Raw genomic sequence first — 23,416 nt, forward strand, 5'->3', positions numbered from 1 at the left:
CACACGCGCTTTCTAGAAATTGCGCTTTTCCGGGGATCACTGGTGCCACGCGTGTTATGCTGCACGCGCGCATAACAAGCGTGTGGGAACAGCTAGCGAGCATGTGTGAGCGCAGATCCACTCGCTACTTTAATTTGCGTGGTTGACACTGACAGTTCTAATATTTTACGAAAGTTGCATGACACAAAGAATAACAATGAGCCTCCTAAAGTTTGGTTTTTCAATGGGTAAAAACCCAAAACATGTAAGAAGTGATACCGACGCTGGTTTTGTCAAGAGTTAGAGTAAGACTTACCTTTATCTCTTTTTTTTCGGGCAACCTATTTTTCGGAAAAGTTTCCGTATGGCGCCACCACTTTTCATTCGAAATAAAATAATATAGTATCTAATTAACCTGATTGATTTTTCCCTTTTTGTAAAAATGAGTGAAAAGGTGGTGGCGCCATACGGAAAGTTATCCTATTTTTCTTGTGGGCAACCTATTTTCAGTCAGCAAATTTTCTTAATTTCGTACCCTGGGTTTGGTTTACACTGATTAGTTGAGATTTTGGAAGGACAATGTTCTATGTCATGTATGTTGACATGCAACAGCGCAATTTGATTCATGGACAATCCGACCATTCTCTGTTTTTTGTCGTTTTTGTGCCAAATATTTTCTCAATGATGTTTTAAGTATTCTAAATTAATTCAATACACACACTACACAGTGAAGATTATGCCTGTGTTCTTGTATGTGTGTTATGTTTTTTGAAAGTGGTAATAATTTGGCAAATCTGGTCACTTGTTCAAAATTGCATCAAGTTAAGATTATTATGCACTCTGCTTCATAACCCACTGGTTTGCGACCGTGGATTGGGGGTTACGATTATCGCATCCATCTGTAGGCCTATATGATCTGAAACATTTTGGAAACTTCGTACAGTCCCTAGTATGGCGGTGAGATGACGTTAGTAACAACTTTAAATTATTGTTTATTTTATGTAGAATGAGATTGCGGAACCCATTTATCAGTATTCCTTTGGAGGAAGCAAGAAGGTGCATGCAGAAATATGATCAGGAGGGTTTTGAAGTCAAGCATTTCAATAAGAACATTGGTGAGGTGTAGGTTTTATTTATTTACTTTTAAAAAACTTTGTTTATACCAGGTTTTTTTCCATTTCAATACTGTTCAGTAAAAATAAAAATGGTGCACGTATTTTGCAAATACAATGTACGAGTTTTGTTGTCGATAATTGAGAGACTGGTGTTTGTAAGCAGGGACTGATTTCATCCTGAAATGTGCGGAACAAGATATTTATGTTTTAATCACTTTGAATGATAATATTGAGTAGCATGTTTGGGTCTATTTTGTAACCTAAACAGCCTAACCAAGCTGGTGTGTCCCTTTAAAGCACAAATTATGGAAAGTGTGTATTTGGGCGTGGATTCTTCTAACTCTTTATACATTTACATCAGTGATGTAACTCGGGGCACATGTCCCCACCCCCCCCCCCACCCCCGGAACCCTCTTCCCCCTCTCTGGGTGCCCTCCACCCATTTGAAATCTGGTTTGGAATTTTTAATAGTAAAATGTTACACTTTATGTGCTTTAATGTGATAGTTTAGTGTTTTTAAACTACGTTTCCATTTACACACAGACAACGTATATGTTTTTACACTCGTGTCAGATTATCTTACGGAAAAAAGGAAATGGCATAAAAACTGTGCTGGGAAGGGGCTTGTTTAAGAAAAAGGCAAATGTAAACTTGGCCAGAAGTGCCCCCCCCCCCTCCCCCCCCCCCCCCCCGATGAAATGGTCACCTTCAAATGCCCTAGTTACGGGTGATTATGATTACTTGTGTACTTTTTACCCATAGGACGTGGCGTGTTTACTTTAAAGAAATGGGAAAAAAATGACTTCCTCCTCGAGTATGCGGGGGAGAAGATTGAAGCAGAGGAGGCAGAAAGAAAGGAGAAGTTGTACGAGCGCAAACACTATGGCAGTTTCATGTTTTATTTTAAACATGCTGCCAAGACACTTTGGTTAGTTACAAGTTTATATTTTCATTTTTGTGTACATGTATACACATTTTAAGTGAGAAGACCTTAGTGATCATTCTTTCGCTTTGGATAAACTATTAATATAAGTTTTTATGTTTTGAAGACTCAAGGGAAATTGTGTTGTCTGACATGCTTTGAGACAATAAGGATAGCTTTGTGCAAACTTTAAAATTGATTACAAGTTTTGACACTTTATAACATTGTGTATTATTGTTTTTTTTTTACGGTGAATTGTGACGGATTGCTATTCATGATTCTTCAGATCAAGCCTCAACCTTTACAGCGGCCACCAGCGGCCATTGCCGCGATGCCCCAGCGAATTACCATGATGCCCCTCTAAAAACACGTACCTTACGGCCACTTGGCCGTAAGGTATGTGTTTTTCTATTGATTCCATTTCATTATGTATTCGAAAGCATTACTAAAAATAATGTTAACGTTGTCACTCATTATGAAGATCAAATTGTTTCCAGACATACATACGTAGCGTACGCTCTGATCCCGCACACAAGTTAGTTTTCTTATGCAGCATGCCATTTGCATCGCGCAAGAATTAGACCTTGCAGTTGAGAACGTGGCATGGCAACCATATTAAACGTAGCAGAGTTGTTTACTATCAAAAACAAGGCACCGGACTACTCTCTTGTATGGACTGGCTACCAGTCCGTACACCGAATAATTTTCGTACTGATTCCGTCTATCTCAGGACGGCAATAGCCTTTAATCAAGGCACCCCGTGGCACCCCCAGCCCAGATATCACGACGAAAAATACCAGCGCGAGCGGCGAAGCGTCTTTTTAATATTACCAACTCGTTTGGGGGCTTTATGTTTTTCTTTACTTTTTGCTACCGATTTTGGTAGGAGAAATGTTTCCATAATGTAATAGCTCGCTTTGATGTTGGCCAATATTATAATAAGACACAACTCTTGCGCAATTTACTCACAATTGCGTGACATAATTAATTGCCAGACTGTATTACCCACCTCAATATAGAAGAGTCCAATATCTAGCTGACGGTGATTGGTTACAAGAAATTGCATATATAAATATTTCATGATCATGAATGACTGATTAGCAAAACGTGTTGGTAAAGGCGCTTCGCGGCTTCGCTGCTCGCACTGGTCTTTTTTTTCTTCGTGCGTGACATCTGGGCTGGGGGTGCTGCGGTGCATCTTGAATAAAGGCTACGGACGGCAGGGTTCGCAAAAGCGCGGTCGATCGCCCGATCGCCATGCGAGTGAAAATAACGGCGGACAAGTCAAGACCCTTCCTTTATGAGTCCGCCGGTCGAGTCCAAAAGGTGTTCCTTTTCACAGTAAATGAGGGATACGGCAGTAAAATACCAAAGATTTATTGTAAGTTCGAAAGATGGTTTGACAAGTCTTGATATTTGCTAGATCTAATGTGGCCGCGATCGCATGTTCCATACAATAATACGTAGGCGAGTAGGGAAACACACAACTCAAATTTCCAGGGTCGGAAGACGTGCTGTGTGGAGTCTAGTTTCAACCTCGCTTCATATATATTTTATGCAAAGTTATGACCTAAACACATCGCTCTCGCCTCACTTTTTTTTTTTTCGATGTGCATCCGCGACCGATCGTTAAATCACGAAGATTTCAGTGCAAAGGAACTTCTATAAAACCGATCCTCAAATTACGAATCCATGAAAATTGCTGTTGATGGAAACGTCATTATTAAGGGCAGAAATTAGGGAGAAAAATCGTCCAAAAAACTTAATATTACGAAATTCACTTCCTGGTTGGACTCAGAGAGTCGGGGCGGTGGTATTTACCAGACCTTTGCAATTTTACTTCAACAATTGATTTGTTCATTTGTTTTGTCACAAAATAAAAAACCAAACATACTGACTTATCAAGTAAATAAAAAGAAAAATGTTTTTAATTTATGTGTAGTATTGACGCTACAATGGATAAGCAAATGAGGCGATTTGTAAATGATGCAAAGGCTCCATTTGCAAACTGCAAGGCCTTGAAGTTTGACAAATGCCCAGGTGGAGTCCGAATATGTTTGTTTGCCACCAAAGATATTAGTCCTGGTACAGAACTTCGTTGCGACTACGGTGTACCCAACCTCTCTTGGAGAAAATTGGTATGTATTGCAGATACTAATCACTATAACATCTTATTTATTTTCTGACAAATTTGAATTCTTGATTTTGATTAACAAAACAAAAATTGCATCCATTTTGTGAATTTCTGGTGGGTCCATTGGTGGGTCCACTGGAGGGTCCATTGGTGGGTCCACTGGTGGTTCCATTGTCGGGTTCACTGGTGGGTCCACTGGTGGGTCCATTGGTAGGTTCACTGGAGGGTCCATTGGTGGGTCCACTGGTGGGTCCACTGGTGGGTCCACTGGTGGGTCCACTGGTGGGTCCACTGGTGGGTCCACTGGTGGGTCCATTGGTAGGTTCACTGGAGGGTTCACTGTTGGGTCCATTGGTGGGTCCATTGGTAGGTCCACTGGTGGGTCCATTGGTAGGTTCACTGGAGGGTTCACTGTTGGGTCCATTGGTGGGTCCATTGGTGGGTCCATTGGTGGGTCCATTGGTGGGTCCACTGGTGGGTCCATTGGTGGGTCCACTGGTGGGTCCACTGGTGGGTCCACTGGTGGGTCCACTGGTGGGTCCACTGGTGGGTCCACTGGTGGGTCCACTGGTGGGTCCACTGGTGGGTCCACTGGTGGGTCCACTGGTGGGTCCACTGGTGGGTCCATTGGTGGGTCCACTGGTGGGTCCACTGGTGGGACAACTGGTGGGTCCACTGGTGGGTTCACTGTTGGGTCCATTGGTGGGACCATTGGTGGGTCCACTGGAGGGTCCATTGGTGGGTCCATTGGTGGGTCCACTGGTGGGTCCATTGGTAGGTTCACTGGAGGGTCCATTGGTTGGTTCACTGGAGGGTCCCTTGGTAGGTTCACTGGAGGGTCCATTGGTTGGTTCACTGGAGGGTCCATTGGTGGGTCCACTGGTGGGTCCATTGGTGGGTTCACTGTTGGGTCCATTGGTGGGTCCACTGGAGGGTCCATTGGTGGGTCCACTGGTGGGTCCACTGGTGGGTCCACTGGTGGGTCCACTGGTGGGTCCACTGGTGGGTCCACTGGTGGCTCCACTGGTGGGTCCACTGGTGGCTCCACTGGTGGGTCCATTGGTGGGTCCACTGGTGGGTCCTTTGGTGGGTCCATTGGTGGGTCCACTGGTGGGTCCACTGGTGGGTCCACTGGTGGGTCCACTGGTGGGTTCACTGTTGGGTCCATTGGTGGGTCCATTGTTGGGTTCACTGTTGGGTCCATTGGTGGGTCCACTGGAGGGTCCATTGGTGGGTCCACTGGTGGGTTCACTGTTGGGTCCATTGGTGGGTCCATTGGTGGGTCCACTGGTGGGTCCATTGGTGGGTCCACTGGTGGGTCCACTGGTGGGTCCACTGGTGGGTCCACTGGTGGGTCCACTGGAAGGTCCGTTGGTGGGTTCACTGGAGGGTTCACTGGTTGGTCCATTGGTGGGTTCACTGGAGGTTCCATTGGAGGTTCCATTGGTGGGTCCATTGGAGGGTTCACTGGAGGGTCCATTGGTAGGTCCGTTGGTGGGTCCACTGGTGGGTCAGTTGCAGGGTCCATTGGTGGGTTCACTGGAGGGTCCATTGGTGGGTCCATTGTTTGGTTCACTGGAGGGTCCATTGGTGGGTTCACTGAAGGTTCCATTGGAGGGTCCATTGGTGGGTCCACTGGTGGGTCCACTGGTGGGTCAATTGCAGGGTCCATTGCAGGGTCAATTGGTGGGTTCACTGGAGGTTCCATTGGAGGGTCCATTGGTGGGTCCATTGGTGGGTTCACTGGAGGGTGCATTGGTAGGTTCACTGGAGGTTCCATTGGAGGGTCCATTGGTGGGTCCATTGGTGGGTTCACTGGAGGGTCCATTGGTGGGTTCACTGGAGGGTGCATTGCAGGGTCCATTGGTTGGTTCACTGTTGGGTCGATTGCAGGGTCCATTGGTGGGTTCACGGGAGGTTCCATTGGAGGGTCCATTGGTGGGTCCATTGGTGGGTCAATTGCAGGGTCCATTGCAGGGTCCATTGGTGGGTCCATTGGTGGGTTCACTGGAGGTTCCATTGGTGGGTCCATCACAGGGTCCATTGGTGGTTTCACTGGTGGTTCAATTGCAGGGTCCATTGCAGTTCAGTATAAAACCAGAAGTTCACAAAATGGATGCAATTGGTTTACGTTTTTTTTCATGCAATTCTTTTACTGTTTCAACAGTATACTGTATACTGTTGAGACAGTGTCTACAAACGTGGCGAAGGTAATTATAAAAGACATAATTTGTAGTGTTGGTGCATCTGTAATCTGCTAAAAAAAATCAAATGATGTGCCCTGGTTTTTATTTTGATGAAATCCATGGTCAATGAATGGACCACCATTAAGTTGCATAGGTCAAAATAAGGAAAATCATAACAGAAAAATGTTCAGCTGTTTTACTTTTAGATTTGTGACGTATATGTTTAATATAGAAAAAAGTGCCTCATAAGAATTGTCTATTATTTCTAACTTGTAAACAGTGCTGTCCATTGTTTGAACATTTATTCACTTCCTATTGGCATTGCCAATTCTGTCATTGACTATTATCACTTTCACATTTTTCTACCAGAAAATAACCCCAAAGCAAGCTAAAAATAAACTGCCAAAGGTCTATCCAGTCTACCCTTCACTGGACCCTCCAGTGAACCCACCAATGGACCCCCCAATGGACCCTGCAATGGACCCTGCAATGGACCCACCAGTGGTCCCACCAGTGGACCCACCAATGGACCCTCAAGTGAACCCACCAATGGACCCTCCAGTGAACCCACCAATGGACCCTGCAATGGACCCTGCAATGGACCCACCAGTGGACCCACCAATGGACCCTCCAGTGAACCCACCAATGGATCCACCAGTGGACCCACCAATGGACCCTGCAATGGACCCTGCAATGGACCCTGCAATGGACCCACCAGTGGACCCACCAGTGGACCCACCAATGGACCCTCCAGTGAACCCACCAATGGACCCACCAGTGGACCCACCAATGGACCCTCCAGTGAACCCACCAATGGACCCACCAGTGGACCCACCAATGGACCCTGCAATGGACCCACCAGTTGACCCACCAGTGGACCCACCAATGGACCCTCCAGTGGACCCACCAATGGACCCTGCAATGGACCCACCAGTGGACCCACCAGTGGACCCACCAATGGACCCACCAGTGGACCCACCAATGGACCTTCCAGTGAACCCACCAATGGACCCACCAGTGGACCCACCAATGGACCCTGCAATGGACCCACCAGTGGACCCACCAGTGGACCCACCAGTGGACCCACCAATGGACCCTGCAATGGACCCTGCAATGGACCCACCAGTGGACCCACCAGTGGACCCACCCAATGGACCCTCCAATGGACCCACCAATGGACCCTGCAATGGACCCACCAGTGGACCCACCAGTGGACCCACCAATGGACCCTCCAGTGAACCCACCAATGGACCCACCAGTGGACCCACCAATGGACCCTCCAGTGAACCCACCAATGGACCCACCAGTGGACCCACCAATGGACCCTGCAATGGACCCACCAGTGGACCCACCAGTGGACCCTCCAAATGACCCTCCACTTGACCCACTTGATTGTTTTTTCTTTTGTGGTTTAAGAACGGTAAACATTGTTCATATTTTTATATGTGTAACGTTTTATTTAAGGATCCTTTCTCCCATGGCAAAAAGTAAGCTTGTGACAGTTACACGGTTAATATTACCTTTAAGAAATTTAAAAACTTTAACAGGCTCAAAAGGTTCTGTTCTTAAAACTATTTTGGGGTAAATACTGGAGACAGCAAGATGCAGTCGTGCTACTATTTACCATTTTTTCTTTATGTCAATCTTCAATTCAATTCAATTCAATTCAATAAACATTTATTTCGGTATTGCCCTCACATGATATAATACATCATTGGTATTTCATAAATATTAACAGTGACAGTTATAAATCTTTGAGGAGCGAAACTAATTATAGTCCTACTACGATATTGTTTCATCTACTCAAGAAACTGCAGAAAACGATCTCATTTTATGGTACACATTGATATTGGCCAAAGGAAAAACAAGACAATTAAAATAAACAAAACAAGAGCATGTACACGATAATTTAAATTGGACCTGTACTTCATGACATGTGTCTTAATTTGTTATCCTGTATATGGTTTATTATTCAGTCAAACTGTGAACAGATGAGACAGTCAAAAGCTATGGGTAAGTAAATGTTCAATATTTGTACAAAAACTGAAATGACTAGAAAGAAATAAAGGCACTAAACCTTAAAGGATCTCACTATTTGTCTATGTTGACACGATTAGGTTTTTTTTTTTTTTTTTTTTTTATGGAATATCCTTGACTACTTTTGATTTTGCCTTGAGATTTACGTCTGTCTAGCCCCACGCTGGCTTCCACTGCATGGACTCTCTGAACTAAAATCTACGTTTGATTTTTCAATATTATTCATAACCTGATATAATCTGAATACAAAGCCTCTTTTGTCAAATACTTGTAGAAAAACAGTCTGTTGGATTTGGTGCAGTACGGCTGGAAGTTAAACTAACTCCAAAGATGACATGATTTATCCAAATAAAAAAGTCTAGTTTTGATAAAATCATGTGACCTTAATTTTTTGAAAAATGCTTTAAAATCGCAAATTTGATGGTTTCTTTGTTTGGATCTATTTTGTAGCCTAAATAGCCCACTGAAGCTAGTATGTTCCTTTGTCATTTTTTCGATTTTGATGACAAGACTTTGAGAGAAACTCAATTGCAGTCAAAAAAGTTCAATACCCATGATGAGTATTCTGCAGAATGACAGCACCTAAAATGATTAAAATTTGTATGACACTTTCTGTTTGCTCACTTTATCAACATTGGACTTTAATACAAAAACTAGACATGATTGCATTTGTGCACAAATGCAGAGCTGTTTCGTTAATAACAATTTAAATTTTGTCAACTGAATTTGAAATTCATTCTTTTTTTACAGCAGTTATGATTAATCCAGGCTATTTAAAAAAATAATTTGGATTATACCATGTTCGGATAGCAATTTATGTGTTAAAGGTGCAAAAATAGAAAAAATCATAAAAAATCGTGTGATGACGTCATCATGACGTCATTTCACAATTCACGAGAACTTGCCATATCTAACATTCTACAAAGTTTCAACAAAATCGCGTCATTACTTCGAGAGTTATACGACTTCAAAAAGTGCACCGTTAATGTCCATCACGTGACCCCCGATGACATCATTGATCTGAAACTTCACAAATATGATGCCTGCCTGACCGTAAGTGAGTGTGTAAAATTTGAAGTGATTGCAGAAAACTTCATCACAGACATCTTCTAAAAGTCCATTTTGAAGAGTTTTCAACCTGCCGCTAGAGGGCGCTGTTGCAATTTGTGACGTCATCGATATTGTTTTTGAACTGCCCACCCTTGCTAGACACTGCTGTCCCTGGAAAGCAACTTCATAACTTTTGCAACTTTTGAGTTACAGGGCACTTCGGTTTTTGGCCCGTTTCGACAGGAAGTAGAGGTCATGTGAGGTCAGGCACACGAAACAAAATGAAGACCTTATTTATCCCTCCCCAATCCCGCAAACAAACCTACGGTCTCTTGTGACTAATTTGTTATAAATTTTCAAACATTTAAAATACAACACCTTTAAGATGACGTCACGTGACTTCTGATGATGTCATAATGACATCCTTGTTTTGCAATGATCATTGCACCAATACCTATCATCACTGAAAATTTCATTGCAATTGCTCTTTGGAAAGATTGCAAATCAGCACTTATAAAAAATTAGTTCTGAAGATGACAAATAAAAAAAATAATAATAAAAAAAACTTTAACAAAAACAAGAGCTGTTTCGCTGCGCTTCGCTACGAAACAGCTAATAATAAACTAGACATGATTGCATTTGTGCACAAATGCAGAGCTGTTTCGTTAATAAAATTTTCAAATTTTCCCTCTTAATTTGAAATTCTCTTTGCATCAAAGCAGTCCAGCCTATTTAAAACAAATATTTTGGATTATACCAAGTTCAGATAGCATTTTATGACTTCAAGGTGCAAACAATTAAAATAATCTTTAAAAATCATGTGATGACGTCATCATGACGTCATTTCACAATTCACAAGAACTTGTCAATATCCAACAACCTACCAAGTTTCAACATGATCGCATAATTACTTCGGGAGTTATATTAGTTCAAAAAGTGCACCTTTAAGGCCGCGTCACGTGACCCCCGATGTTGTCATTGATCTGAAACTTCACACATATGATGGCTGCCTGGCAGTTAACGTGTGTGTAAAATTTGAAGTGATTACAAAAAACTTCACCACACACATCTTCAAAAAGTCCATTTTGACGAGTTTTCAACCTGCCGCTAGAGGGCGCTGTTGCAATTTTTGACGTCATCGATATTTTTTTTGAACTGCCAACTCTTGCTGGACACTTACGTCCTTGGAAAGCAACTTCATAATTTTTGCCACTTTTGAGTTACAAGGCACTTCCGTTTTTGGCCCGTTTCGACCGGAAGTAGAGGTCATGTGAGGTCAGGCACACGAAACAAAATGAAGACCTTATTTATCCCTCCCCAATCCCGCAAACAAACCTACGGTCTCTTGTGGCTGATTTGTTATAAATTTTCAAACATTTAAAATACAACACCTTTAAGATGACGTCACGTGACTTCTGATGATGTCATAATGACATCCTTGTTTTGCAATGATCATTGCACCAATACCTATCATCACTGAAAATTTCATTGCAATTGCTCTTTAGGAACATTGCAAATCAGCACTTATAAAAAATTAGTTCTGAAGATGACAAATAAAAAAAATAATAATAAAAAAAACTTTAACAAAAACAAGAGCTGTTTCGCTGCGCTTCGCTACGAAACAGCTAAAAAAACTTAAAAAAAAACAAGAGCTGTTTTGCTGTGCTTCGCTACGAAACAGCTAAAAGAAACTTTAACAAAAACAAGAGCTGTTTCGCTGCGCTTCGCTACGAAACAGCTAATGATACAAAAATGTTGCACTAAATGTTAATCTGCCTGACAAGAAGACAAGACTAGTCACAATCACTGAGGCCTCAAAATAGTGTATTCAGTTGAATTTCTGTCATGTTGAGGGTCAGTCAAAATTTGTTTCAGACTGTTGTTTTAGAGATCTGTTAGATACTTTGGATTGTTGATCTAATACATGTATGTTTTTATATAGTCTATATTATATTGGTCACCCTAAGCATGCTAAGGGGGTGGTTTTTCTAGGATGGTCGCTCTAAGAGGCATGTATCAACTATTGGTTGATCAGAGAAGTACGATGTATATTATGTAAAGGCATACTATTATTGCTTAATTAATTTTGTTTCTGTTTTTTGTAATCTTTGTTTCCCCGTAAAAACAGTTAACCTAGGTTAAATGTAAAGAAACGGACTGACTTGAAGGCATTCATCTTTATATCAGATACGACTTTCTTTGTTTCTCACCTTTTTATTTTTATAAATCGTTTAAATTTATTTACTAGTAGAACGAGACCTACTGAGAAAGTCAAATGCAGCAAAATCAATAACCCATGGTGAGTATTCTGCAGAATGACAGCATCTAAAATGATTTGTTTGACATTTTCTGTTTGCTCAGTTTATCAACATTGGACTTTAATACAAAAATGATACAAACATTTTGCCCATGTGAGTATTCTGCAGAATGACAGCACCTAAAGTGATTACAAGTTGTATTGCATATTCTGTTGACTCAGTTTCTGTTGACTCAGTTTTGTTGGACTTTAGTACATAAATGATTCAAATATTTTGCACTAATTGTTATTCTGGCTGCTTGTAGTATTTTTGTTGGTGGTCCCTCCATTAGCTTTTTTTCTTGGTTGTCATAGCTGGGCTGTCAAGTGCACAAGCCTCAAGCTCTAGTGTTTCTGATCAGCAGATTGTGGAACTGGCCTTGACACTTGGTGTCCTGAAGCAAGACACTTAATTATTAAAAGCCTGCGGATCCTTTATCGTTAAGGGAAAGGGTTGAACCTGGTGTTTCTGGCATATGGTTGGCAATTCCATGCACACAACTGACCCTGCCTGAGTGACCCCTGAGAAGGGGTGTTTGCGCAGTACCCAAGAAGACGAGACTAGTCACAATCAATGAGGCCTCAAAACAATGTATTCATTTAAATTTGTTGTCATATTTAGGGTCAGTCAAGTTTTTTGCAGACTTGTTTTGGAGATCTGTTAGATATTATGGATTGTTGATCTAATACATGTATGTTTTTATATAGTCTATATATTGGTCACCCTAAGGGGGTGGTTTTTCTAGGATGGTCGCTCATTCATACGCTACTTATCTACCTAATGGTAAATATACGCACACACATCTCACGCGCGCGCCCTATAAACAAACGCACATACACTTTTCAAATAATTTTTACTTTTCAATTATCATCAATTAGTCATGGTCATCTTTCCGTTTCTCTGTCATGTATCATCTAATCTCAGTCGTCCATGGTAAGCCCATCACAATTGTTTTTATTTATTTTTACGTTATTAGTTTTCAAACATTTGTTGACGTCGTTGTGTTTTTCACAATTTATGTTCACTTAACAACAGTTTATCCCAACCCTATCCCCTCCATACCTAGTAAATTTATTATAAAATACTTAACAGGCAGGTCGTGCAGTCTCACTGAGACGAAACCTGCCCTTCCTCAAAGCATACTGCACCTGATGAGTCGTGCTTTTACATTTTTATTTTTCTAAAAGAGGAAGTTAAGTACTTTGTTGCCGGCTTAACATACTAACTACAACCTAACCCCCCCCCCTACCCCCCTCCCCCTTTTATAATTTGTCTTTTAAATTATTTCCCTTTTCTAAAAATATCCTTCTATAACCTAACCCACCCCAACCCCCCCTCCCCCTTTTATAAATTGTCTTTTCAACTATTTCCCTTTTCTAAAATATCCCTCAGACATGTCAGAGCCTCAGGTTTCGTGTAGTTTGTCAGGTTTTATGCCGTTAGCCAAATTACGCGATCTAAAATCATTTCCCCTTTATCCCCCCAAACACTTTTCATAATGGCCAAAACTTAGCTTCGTATATTTTTTATTTTTCTTCCTTTCGTGCCGAGTATGTACAATGTCTAGATCTTATATAACTAGTCGTCACACTCATTCTATGCACACTAAGAACAGTGATACTCTTTTTCTCAACGGTTTGTGTCTTTGAGGTTTAGTATACCGTGAGGTATGTATAGGGCAGTTAGACTTTAGGTCTTACTTATCAAAGCATTTGTGATATCAGTACAGCGTCATTTTCGCAACCGTGGTTCTTGAAAAGCTGTTCATTATAACTAAACTATCACTTTGACTTCTTTTTCTTAACTCTATTCCTTCAAGTTTCGAAACTTCTTTCACTCCAACTTGCTTTCAAATTCTTCACCCCATTTTTTATTTCAAAAAAATGTTTATAATTCATATTCTACAACCCCCCCCCCCATAAATTTTTTCATGTTTTTCCCCCTCTCATCTTACGCACGCGTCGCGCACATTCATACGCTACTTATCTACCTAATGGTAAATATACGCACACACATCTCACGCGCGCGCCCTATAAACAAACGCACATACACTTTTCAAATAATTTTTACTTTTCAATTATCATCAATTAGTCATGGTCATCTTTCCGTTTCTCTGTCTTGTATCACCTAATCTCAGTCGTCCATGGTAAGCCCATCACACTTGTTTTTATTTATTTTTACGTTATTAGTTTTCAAACATTTGTTGACGTCGTTGTGTTTTTCACAATTTATGTTCACTTAACAACAGTTTATCCCAACCCTACCCCCTCCATACCTAGTAAATTTATTATAAAATACTTAACAGGCAGGTCGTGCAGTCTCACTGAGACGAAACCTGCCCTTCCTCAAAGCATACTGCACCTGATGAGTCGTGCTTTTACATTTTTATTTTTCTAAAAGAGGAAGTTAAGTACTTTGTTGCCGGCTTAACATACTAACTACAACCTAACCCCCCCCACCCCCCTCCCCCTTTTATAATTTGTCTTTTAAATTATTTCCCTTTTCTAAAAATATCCTTCTATAACCTAACCCACCCCAACACCCCCCTTCCCCCCTTTTATAAGTTGTCTTTCAAGTTATTTTTTCTTTTTTTCAAAATTCCTTTTATAACCTAACCCACCCCAACCCCCCCTCCCCCTTTTATAAATTGTCTTTTCAACTATTTCCCTTTTCTAAAATATCCCTCAGAGCCTCAGGTTTCGTGTAGTTTGTCAGGTTTTATGCCGTTAGCAAAATTACGCGATCTAAAATCATTTCCCCTTTATCCCCCCAAACACTTTTCATAATGGCCAAAACTTAGCTTCGTATATTTGTTATTTTTCTTCCTTTCGTGCCGAGTATGTACAATGTCTAGATCTTATATAACTAGTCGTCACACTCATTCTATGCACACTAAGAACAGTGATACTCTTTTTCTCAACGGTTTGTGTCTTTGAGGTTTAGTATACCGTGAGGTATATATAGGGCAGTTAGACTTTAGGTCTTACTTATCAAAAAATTTGTTTCAGACTGTTGTTTTAGAGATCTGTTAGATACTTTGGATTGTTGATCTAATACATGTATGTTTTTATATAGTCTATATTATATTGGTCACCCTAAGCATGCTAAGGGGGTGGTTTTTCTAGGATGGTCGCTCTAAGAGGGATGTATCAACTATTGGTCAGGGTGCGAAATTAACAGTTGCCCAGTTGCCTGAGGCAACCAAAAAATAATCCGGGCAACCTGTGATCAAAAAAAACAAGAATTTATGTCTACCCTGCTTATTATTGTGCCAGTTCCAAAGATCATTCAAATTTTTCCAGATAAAGCTTTATAAAGTTATAGTTGGAAAACATTCACACCACTGATAAGATTATCATATTTGGGCAACCAAACTCACTTGTGGACAACCTGACAATCTAGAAACTATATTCAACTGAAACTGAATAATTTTCCTTAGCATGATCCATCCAGTAGTTAGAACAAACAAACCCTTCAAATTTAAACTCTTCCCTGTCTTTAGAGCGATCCCATCAGCTTGAAATGACTCCTGTGTAACCCGCAAATCTACTTAAACAGGTAAGACAATCTTAAAGCTATCTTCTACTGAAACTGAATAATTTTCCTCAGCATGATCCATCCAGTAGTTATAACAAAAAAACCTTTAAAATTTAAACTATTTTCTGTCTTAAGAGCGATCCCATCAGCTTGTTATTGACTCCTGTGTAACCTGCAAATCTACTCAAAATGGAAAGACAATCTTAAAGCTATATTCAACTGAAACTGAATAATTTTCCTCAGCATAATCCATCCGGTAGTTAGAACGAACAAAGCCTTAAAATTTTAACGCTTTCCTGTCTTTAGAGCAATCCCATCAGCTTGACATTGACTCCTGTTTGACCTGCAAATCTACTCAAACAGGTAAGACAATCTTAAAGCTATATTCAACTGAAACTGAATAATTTTCCTCAGCATAATCCATCCAGTAGTTATAAAAAAAAAACTTTAAAATTTTAATTATTTTCCGTCTTTAGAGCGATCCCATCAGCTTGACATTGACTCCTGTGTAACCAGCAAATCTACTCAAACAGGTAAGACAATCTTAAAGCTGGATTCTACTGAAACTGAATTATTTTCCTTGGAATGATCCGTTGAGTTCTTAGAACAAACAAACCCTGCAAATTTTAAACTATTTCCTGTCTTTTTGGCGATCCAATCAGCTCTACTTGACTCCTGTGTAACCCGCAAATCTACTCAAACGGGTAGACAACCTTAAAACTAAATTCAACTGAAACTGAATCATTTTCCTCAGCATGATCCATCCAGTAATTAGAACCAACAAACCCTTAAAATTTAAACTCTTTCCTGTCTGTAGAGCGATCCCATCAGCTTGACATTGACTCCTGTGTAACCCGCAAATCTACTCAAACAGGTAAGACGATCTTAAAGCTATATTCAACTGAAACTGAATAATTTTCCTCAGCATAATCCATCCAGTAGTTAGAACGAACAAAGCCTTAAAATTTCAACTCTTTCCTGTCTTTAGAGCGATCCCATCAGCTTGACATTGACTCCTGTGTAACCTGCAAATCTACTCAAACAGGTAAGACAATCTTAAAGCTATATTCAACTGAAACTGAATAATTTTCCTCAGCATAATCCATCCAGTAGTTAGAACCAACAAAGCCTTAAAGGGACATACCGGCTCACCATTTACGCAATTTAGGGGTGTAGAATCATAAATAATGTTTTTATATATGGTTGCTGTAAAAAAAATCATCAAAATGTCACGTATTTAGCGAAAAATGATTTTAAAAAATCAAAGCGGCCATAACAAGCTTCCGTTACACGGACTCTATGATGGTGAATCTTACGTTAGATTTTTCACCATTATTTACATTTTGTAGCGATAATTTTAATACATGATCTATTTCGTCAATTATTCGTAAATAATTTTGTAAAAAAAAAGATTTAAATTTGGTTATTTAGTTACTTTTAGACGGCTGAAAGTAAAACTAGCCCGGAAGGTCACGTGATTGTTTGTACCACTTTTTGGTTAGAACAATCGAGCGACCTGCATTTTTGTCTTAAAATGCTCAAAAACGGCTAAATTTGGCGATTTTTTGTTAAGGACTGTTCTTCTTCATTCCTGGAAGACCGTTGAAGTCATATCTTAGTATATTTTGTAGCCCAAATAGCCCAATTCGGCCGGTGTGTCCCTTTAAAATTTTAACTCTTTCCTGTCTTTAGAGCGACCTATCAGCTTGACATTGACTCCTGTGTAACCTGCAAATCTACTCAAACAGGTAAGACAATCTTAAAGCTATATTCAACTGAAACTAAACAATTTTCTTCGGCATATCCATCCAGTAGTTATAACAAAAAAACCTTTAAAATTTAAACTATTTTTTTTCTTTAGAGCGATCCCATCAGCTTGACATGGACTCCTGTGTAACCTGCAAATCTACTTAAACAGGTAAGACAATCTTAAAGCTATCTTCTATCTTCTGAATTATTTTCCTCAGCATGATCCATCCAGTAGTTATGAATAAAAACCTTTAAAATTTAAATTATTTTCTGTCTTTAGAGCGATCCCATCAGCTTGACATTGACTCCTGTGTAACCAGCAAATCTACTCAAACAGGTAAGACAATCTTAAAGCTATATTCTACTGAAACTGAATTATTTTCCTTGGAATGATCCGTTGAGTTCTTGGAACAAACAAACCCTGCAAATTTTAAACTATTTCCTGTCTTTTTGGCGATCCAATCAGCTCTACTTGACTCCTGTGTAACCCGCAAATCTACTCAAACGGGTAAACAACCTTAAAACTAAATTCAACTGAAACTGAATCATTTTCCTCAGCATGATCCATCCAGTAATTAGAACCAACAAACCCTTAAAATTTAAACTCTTTCCTGTCTGTAGAGTGATCCCATCAGCTTGACATTGACTCCTGTGTAACCCGCAAATCTACTTAAACAGGTAAGACAATCTTAAAGCTGTCTTCTACTGAAACTGAATTATTTTCCTCAGCATGATCCATCCAGTAGTTATAAAAAAAAAACTTTAAAATTTTAATTATTTTCTGTCTTTAGAGCGATCCCATCAGCTTGACATTGACTCCTGTGTAACCCGCAAATCTACTTAAACAGGTAAGACAATCTTAAAGCTATATTCTACTGAAACTGAATTGTTTTCCTTGGAATGATCCATTGAGTACTTAGAACAAACAAACCCTGCAAATTTTAAACTATTTCCTGTCTTTTTGGCGAACCAATCAGCTCTACTTGACTCCTGTGTGACCCGCAAATCTACTCAAACGGGTAGACAACCTTTAAGCTAAATTCAACTGAAACTGAATAATTTTCCTCAGCATGATCCATCCAGTAGTTAGAACGAACAAAGCCTCAAAATTTAAACTATTTCCTTTCTTTAGAGCGATCCCATCAGCTTGACATTGACTCCTGTTTAACCTGCAAATCTACTTAAACAGGTAAGACAATCTTAAAGCTATCTTCTACTGAAATTGAATAATTTTCCTCAGCATGATCCATCCAGTAGTTATAACAAAAAAAACTTTAAAATTTATACTATTTTCTGTCTTAAGAGCGATCCCATCAGCTTGACATTGACTCCTGTTTGACCTGCAAATCTACTCAAACAGGTAAGACAATCTTAAAGCTATATTCAACTGAAACTGAATAATTTTCCTCAGCATAATCCATCCAGTAGTTAGAACGAACAAAGCCTTAAAATTTTAACTCTTTTTCTGTCTTTAGAGCGATCCCATCAGCTTGACATTGACTCCTGTGTAACCTGCAAATCTACTCAAACTGGTAAGACAATCTTAAAGCTATATTCTACTGAAACTGAATTATTTTCCTTGGAATGATCCATTGAGTACTTAGAACAAACAAACCCTGCAATTTTAAACTATTTCCTGTCTTTTTGGCGATCCAATCAGCTCTACTTGACTCCTGTGTGACCCGCAAATCTACTCAAACGGGTAGACAACCTTTAAGCTAAATTCAACTGAAACTGAATAATTTTCCTCAGCATGATCCATCCAGTAGTTAGAACGAACAAAGCCTCAAAATTTAAACTATTTCCTTTCTTTAGAGCGATCCCATCAGCTTGACATTGACTCCTGTTTAACCTGCAAATCTACTTAAACAGGTAAGACAATCTTAAAGCTATCTTCTACTGAAATTGAATAATTTTCCTCAGCATGATCCATCCAGTAGTTATAACAAAAAAAACTTTAAAATTTAAACTCTTTCCTGTCTGTAGAGCGATCCCATCAGCTTTACTTGACTCCTGTGTAACCCGCAAATCTACTCAAACAGGTAAGACAATCTTAAAGCTATATTCTACTGAAACTGATTTATTTTCCTTGGAATGATCCATTGAGTACTTAGAACGAACAAACCCTGCAAATTTTAAACTATTTCCTGTCTTTTTGGCGATCCAATCAGCTCTACTTGACTGCTGTTTGACCCGCAAATCTACTCAAACGGGTAGACAACCTTAAAACTAAATTCAACTGAAACTGAATCAATTTCCTCAGCATGATCCATCCAGTAGTTAGAACCAACAAAGCCTTAAAATTTAAACTTTTTCCTGTCTGTAGAGCGATCCCATCAGCTTGACATTGACTCCTGTGTAACCCGCAAAACTACTTAAACAGGTAAGACAATCTTAAAGCTATCTTCTACTGAAACTGAATTATTTTCCTCAGCATGATCCATCCAGTAGTTATAAAAAAAAAACTTTAAAATTTTAATTATTTTCTGTCTTTAGAGCGATCCCATCAGCTTGACATTGACTCCTGTGTAACCCGCAAATCTACTCAAACAGGTAAGACAATCTTAAAGCTGGATTCTACTGAAACTGAATTATTTTCCTTGGAATGATCCGTTGAGTTCTTAGAACAAACAAACCCTGCAAATTTTAAACTATTTCCTGTCTTTTTGGCGATCCAATCAGCTCTACTTGACTCCTGTGTAACCCGCAAATCTACTCAAACGGGTAGACAACCTTAAAACTAAATTCAACTGAAACTGAATCATTTTCCTCAGCATGATCCATCCAGTAATTAGAACCAACAAACCCTTAAAATTTAAACTCTTTCCTGTCTGTAGAGCGATCCCATCAGCTTGACATTGACTCCTGTGTAACCCGCAAATCTACTTAAACAGGTAAGACAATCTTAAAGCTGTCTTCTACTGAAACTGAATTATTTTCCTTGGAATGATCCGTTGAGTTCTTAGAACAAACAAACCCTGCAAATTTTAAACTATTTCCTGTCTTTTTGGCGATCCAATCAGCTCTACTTGACTCCTGTGTAACCCGCAAATCTACTCAAACGGGTAGACAACCTTAAAACTAAATTCAACTGAAACTGAATCATTTTCCTCAGCATGATCCATCCAGTAATTAGAACCAACAAACCCTTAAAATTTAAACTCTTTCCTGTCTGTAGAGCGATCCCATCAGCTTGACATTGACTCCTGTGTAACCCGCAAGTCTACTTAAACAGGTAAGACAATCTTAAAGCTGTCTTCTACTGAAACTGAATTATTTTCCTCAGCATGATCCATCCAGTAGTTATAAAAAAAAAACTTTAAAATTTTAATTATTTTCTGTCTTTAGAGCGATCCCATCAGCTTGACATTGACTCCTGTGTAACCAGCAAATCTACTCAAACAGGTAAGACAATCTTAAAGCTATATTCTACTGAAACTGAATTATTTTCCTTGGAATGATCCGTTGAGTTTTAGAACAAACAAACCCTGCAAATTTTAAACTATTTCCTGTCTTTTTGGCGATCCAATCAGCTCTACTTGACTCCTGTGTAACCCGCAAATCTACTTAAACGGGTAGACAACCTTAAAACTAAATTCAACTGAAACTGAATAATTTTCCTCAGCATGATCCATCCAGTAGTTAGAACCAACAAACCCTTAAAATTTTAACTCTTTCCTGTCTTTAGAGCGATCCCATCAGCTTGACATTGACTCCTGTGTAACCCGCAAATCTACTTAAACAGGTAAGACAATCTTAAAGCTATATTCTACTGAAACTGAATAATTTTCCTCAGCATGATCCATCCAGTAGTTAGAACGAACTAAGCCTTAAAATTTGAACTCTTTCCTGTCTTTAGAGCGATCCCATCAGCTTGACATTGACTCCTGTGTAACCTGCAAATCTACTCAAACAGGTAGACAATCTTAAAATTAAATTCAACTGAAACTGAATAATTTTCCTCTGCATGATCCATCCAGTAGTTAGAACCACAAACCCTTAAAATTTAATCTCTTTCCTGTCTGTAGAGCGATCCCATCAGCTTGACTTGACTCCTGTGTAACCCGCAAATCTACTCAAACAGGTAAGACAATCTTAAAGCTATATTCAACTGAAACTGAATAATTTTCCTCAGCATAATCCATCCAGTAGTTAGAACGAACAAAGCCTTAAAATTTCAACTCTTTCCTGTCTTTAGAGCGATCCCATCAGCTTGACATTGACTCCTGTGTAACCTGCAAATCTACTCAAACAGGTAAGACAATCTTAAAGCTATATTCAACTGAAACTGAATAATTTTCCTCAGCATAATCCATCCAGTAGTTAGAACCAACAAAGCCTTAAAGGGACATACCGGCTCACCATTTACGCAATTTAGGGGTGTAGAATCATAAATAATGTTTTTATAGATGGTTGCTGTAAAAAAAAATCATCAAAATGTCACGTATTTAGCGAAAAATGATTTTAAAAAATCAAAGCGGCCATAACAAGCTTCCGTTACACGGACTCTATGATGGTGAATCTTACGTTAGATTTTTCACCATTATTTACATTTTGTAGCGATAATTGTAATACATGATCTTTTTCGTCAATTATTCGTAAATAATTTTGTAAAAAAAAAGATTTAAATTTGGTTATTTAGTTACTTTTAGACGGCTGAAAGTAAAACTAGCCCGGAAGGTCACGTGATTGTTTGTACCACTTTTTGGTTAGAACAATCGAGCGACCCGCATTTTTTGTCTTAAAATGCTCAAAAACGGCTAAATTTGATGATTTTTGTTTAAGGACTGTTCTTCTTCATTCCTGGAAGACCGTTGAAGTCATATCTTAGTATATTTTGTAGCCCAAATAGCCCAATTCGGCCGGTGTGTCCCTTTAAAATTTTAACTCTTTCCTGTCTGTAGAGCGATCCCATCAGCTTGACATTAACTCCTGTGTAACCCGCAAATCTACTTAAACAGGTAAGACAATCTTAAAGCTATATTCTACTGAAACTGAATTATTTTCCTTGGAATGATCCATTGAGTACTTAGAACAAACAAACCCTGCAAATTTTAAACTATTTCCTGTCTTTTTGGCGATCCAATCAGCTCTACTTGACTCCTGTGTAACCCGCAAATCTACTCAAACGGGTAGACAACCTTAAAACTAAATTCAACTGAAACTGAATCATTTTCCTCAGCGTGATCCATCCAGTAATTAGAACCAACAAACCCTTAAAATTTAAACTCTTTCCTGTCTGTAGAGCGATCCCATCAGCTTGACATTGACTCCTGTGTAACCCGCAAATCTACTTAAACAGGTAAACAATCTTAAAGCTGTCTTCTACTGAAACTGAATTATTTTCCTCAGCATGATCCATCCAGTAGTTATAAAAAAAAACTTTAAAATTTTAATTATTTTCTGTCTTAAGAGCGATCCCATCAGCTTGTTATTGACTCCTGTTTGACCTGCAAATCTACTCAAACAGGTAAGACAATCTTAAAGCTATATTTAACTGAAACTGAATAATTTTCCTCAGCATAATCCATCCAGTAGTTAGAACGAACAAAGCCTTAAAATTTTAACTCTTTTTCTGTCTTTAGAGCGATCCCATCAGCTTGACATTGACTCCTGTGTAACCTGCAAATCTACTCAAACTGGTAAGACAATCTTAAAGCTATATTCTACTGAAACTGAATTATTTTCCTTGGAATGATCCATTGAGTACTTAGAACAAACAAACCCTGCAATTTTAAACTATTTCCTGTCTTTTTGGCGATCCAATCAGCTCTACTTGACTCCTGTGTGACCCGCAAATCTACTCAAACGGGTAGACAACCTTTAAGCTAAATTCAACTGAAACTGAATAATTTTCCTCAGCATGATCCATCCAGTAGTTAGAACGAACAAAGCCTCAAAATTTAAACTATTTCCTTTCTTTAGAGCGATCCCATCAGCTTGACATTGACTCCTGTTTAACCTGCAAATCTACTTAAACAGGTAAGACAATCTTAAAGCTGGATTCTACTGAAATTGAATAATTTTCCTCAGCATGATCCATCCAGTAGTTATAACAAAAAAAACTTTAAAATTTAAACTCTTTCCTGTCTGTAGAGTGATCCCATCAGCTTTACTTGACTCCTGTGTAACCCGCAAATCTACTCAAACAGGTAAGACAATCTTAAAGCTATATTCTACTGAAACTGATTTATTTTCCTTGGAATGATCCGTTGAGTACTTAGAACGAACAAACCCTGCAAATTTTAAACTATTTCCTGTCTTTTTGGCGATCCAATCAGCTCTACTTGACTGCTGTTTGACCCGCAAAATTACTCAAACGGGTAGACAACCTTAAAACTAAATTCAACTGAAACTGAATCATTTTCCTCAGCATGATCCATCCAGTAGTTAGAACCAACAAAGCCTTA

The 23,416-nt window shown here is 39.3% G+C and overlaps 2 protein-coding genes and 2 long non-coding RNA genes across 4 annotated transcripts in view; 3 read left to right on the forward strand and 1 right to left on the reverse strand.

The window, feature by feature from the left end:
• The window catches only part of LOC139943259 (uncharacterized), a 133,230-nt gene that overhangs the window by 50,203 nt on the left and 59,611 nt on the right, over positions 1-23,416 (reverse strand). The gene's annotated exons all lie outside the window — the stretch shown is intronic.
• Positions 148-8,712, forward strand: LOC139942798 (uncharacterized). The gene is made up of 7 exons (XM_071939576.1): positions 148-284; positions 985-1,094; positions 1,857-2,022; positions 3,959-4,154; positions 6,706-7,209; positions 8,313-8,349; positions 8,648-8,712. Exons 2-7 carry the CDS (start codon positions 986-988, stop codon positions 8,710-8,712), a joined length of 1,077 nt encoding a protein of 358 aa, XP_071795677.1. The 5' UTR covers positions 148-284; position 985.
• LOC139942566 (uncharacterized) lies at positions 18,480-19,048 on the forward strand. Its single transcript, XR_011786697.1, has 3 exons — positions 18,480-18,538; positions 18,822-18,878; positions 18,993-19,048. It is a non-coding gene; the product is annotated as an uncharacterized lncRNA (long non-coding RNA).
• LOC139942569 (uncharacterized) lies at positions 22,418-22,988 on the forward strand. The gene is made up of 3 exons (XR_011786698.1): positions 22,418-22,476; positions 22,592-22,648; positions 22,932-22,988. It is a non-coding gene; the product is annotated as an uncharacterized lncRNA (long non-coding RNA).

The sequence above is a fragment of the Asterias amurensis genome, chromosome 10, assembly GCF_032118995.1.
Source record: "Asterias amurensis chromosome 10, ASM3211899v1".
NCBI lineage: Eukaryota > Metazoa > Echinodermata > Asteroidea > Forcipulatida > Asteriidae > Asterias > Asterias amurensis.